This window comes from Echiichthys vipera (genome assembly GCF_963691815.1).
Source record: "Echiichthys vipera genome assembly, chromosome: 10".
NCBI classification, from domain to species: Eukaryota; Metazoa; Chordata; class Actinopteri; order Perciformes; family Trachinidae; genus Echiichthys; species Echiichthys vipera.
The window spans coordinates 32,967,657-32,970,156 of NC_139835.1; the positions used below are offsets into that span (position 1 = coordinate 32,967,657).

Sequence of the window (2,500 nt, forward strand, 5' to 3'; positions counted from 1 at the left end):
ACTCTAACCTGTTAACTTTAACCTGTTAACTCTAACCTGTGAACTTTAACCTGTTAACTCTAACCTGTTAACTCTAACCTGTTAACTTTAACCTGTTAACTCTAACCTGTTAACTGAAACCTGTTAACTTTAACCTGTTAACTTTAACCTGTTAACTTTAACCTGTTAACTCTAACCTGTTAACTTTGACCTGTTAACTTTAACCTGTTAACTCTAACCTGTTAACCTTAACCTGTTAACTCTAACCTGTTAACCTTAACCTGTTAACTCTAACCTGTGAACTTTAACCTGTTAACTTTAACCTGTTAACTCTAACCTGTTAACTCTAACCTGTTAACTCTAACCTGTTAACTTTAACCTGTTAACTCTAACCTGTTAACTGAAACCTGTTAACTTTAACCTGTTAACTTTAACCTGTCAACTCTAACCTGTTAACTTTAACTTGTTAACTCTAACCTGTAAACTGAGACCTGTTAACTTTAACCTGTTAACTTTAACCTGTTAACTTTAACCTGTTAACTCTAACCTGTTAACTCTAACCTGTTAACTCTAACCTGTTAACTTTAACCTGTTAACTTTAACCTGTTAACTCTAACCTGGTAACCTTAACCTGTTAACTCGAACCTGTTAACTCCAACCTGTTAACTCTAACCTGTTAACTCTAACCTGTTAACTCTAACCTGTTAACTCCAACCTGTTAACTCTAACCTGTTAACTCCAACCTGTTAACTTTAACCTGTTAACTTTAACCTGTTAACTCTAACATGTTAACTCTAACCTGTTAACTTTAACCTGTTAACTTTAACCTGTTAACTTTAACCTGTTAACTTTAACCTGTTAACTTTAACCTGTTAACTTTAACCTGTTAACTCTAACATGTTAACTCTAACCTGTTAACTCTAACCTGTTAACTTTAACCTGTTAACTCTAACATGTTAACTCTAACCTGTTAACTCCAACCTGTTAACTCCAACCTGTTAACTCTAACCTGTTAACTCTAACCTGTTAACTCTAACCTGTTAACTTAAACCTGTTAACTCTAACCTGTTAACTCCAACCTGTTAACTTTAACCTGTTAACTCTAACCTGTTAACTTTAACCTGTTAACTCTAACCTGTTAACTTTAACCTGTTAACTGAAACCTGTTAACTTTAACCTGTTAACTTTAACCTGGTAACTTTAACCTGTTAACTCTAACCTGTTAACTCTAACCTGTTAACTCTAACCTGTTAACTTTAACCTGTTAACTTTAACCTGTTAACCTTAACCTGTTAACTCGAACCTGTTAACTCCAACCTGTGAACTTTAACCTGTTAACTCTAACCTGTTAACTTTAACCTGTTAACTTTAACCTGTTAACTTTAACCTGTTAACTCTAACCTGTTAACTCTAACCTGTTAACTTTAACCTGTTAACTTTAACCTGTTAACTCGAACCTGTTAACTCCAACCTGTTAACTTAAACCTGTTAACTCTAACCTGTTAACTCCAACCTGTTAACTTTAACCTGTTAACTTTAACCTGTTAACTCTAACATGTTAACTCTAACCTGTTAACTTTAACCTGTTAACTTTAACCTGTTAACTTTAACCTGTTAACTTTAACCTGTTAACTTTAACCTGTTAACTTTAACCTGTTAACTCTAACATGTTAACTCTAACCTGTTAACTCTAACCTGTTAACTTTAACCTGTTAACTCTAACATGTTAACTCTAACCTGTTAACTCCAACCTGTTAACTCCAACCTGTTAACTCTAACCTGTTAACTCTAACCTGTTAACTCTAACCTGTTAACTTAAACCTGTTAACTCTAACCTGTTAACTCCAACCTGTTAACTTTAACCTGTTAACTCTAACCTGTTAACTTTAACCTGTTAACTCTAACCTGTTAACTTTAACCTGTTAACTGAAACCTGTTAACTTTAACCTGTTAACTTTAACCTGGTAACTTTAACCTGTTAACTCTAACCTGTTAACTCTAACCTGTTAACTCTAACCTGTTAACTTTAACCTGTTAACTTTAACCTGTTAACCTTAACCTGTTAACTCGAACCTGTTAACTCCAACCTGTGAACTTTAACCTGTTAACTCTAACCTGTTAACTTTAACCTGTTAACTCTAACCTGTTAACTCTAACCTGTTAACTCCAACCTGTTAACTTTAACCTGTTAACTTTAACCTGTTAACTTTAACCTGTTAACTTAAACCTGTTGTTTTTCTGTAACGTTTGAAAAATAAAAATGTTTTTCTTTGTGGTTTCAGAAAAACAACAGAGTCGTGGTGGGAGGACCAGGCAGCTTCTACTGGCAGGGTGTGTGTGTGTGTGTGTGTGTGTGTGTGTGTGTGTGTGTGTGTGTGTGTGTGTGTGTGTGTGTGTGTGTGTGTGTGTGTGTGTGTGTGTGTGTGTCTGTGTGTGTGTGTGTGTGTGTGTGTGTGTGTGTGTGTGTGTGTGTGTGTGTGTGTGTGTCTGTGTGTGTGTGTGTTCTCTGACGTCCTCTCTC

The 2,500-nt window shown here is 35.2% G+C and overlaps 1 protein-coding gene across 1 annotated transcript in view; it reads left to right on the forward strand.

The window, feature by feature from the left end:
- Positions 1-2,500, forward strand: part of itgav (integrin, alpha V) — a 42,179-nt gene that overhangs the window by 13,604 nt on the left and 26,075 nt on the right. The window contains 1 exon segment of the mRNA XM_083920988.1: positions 2,262-2,310. Coding sequence (XP_083777114.1) covers positions 2,262-2,310 — 49 coding nt within the window.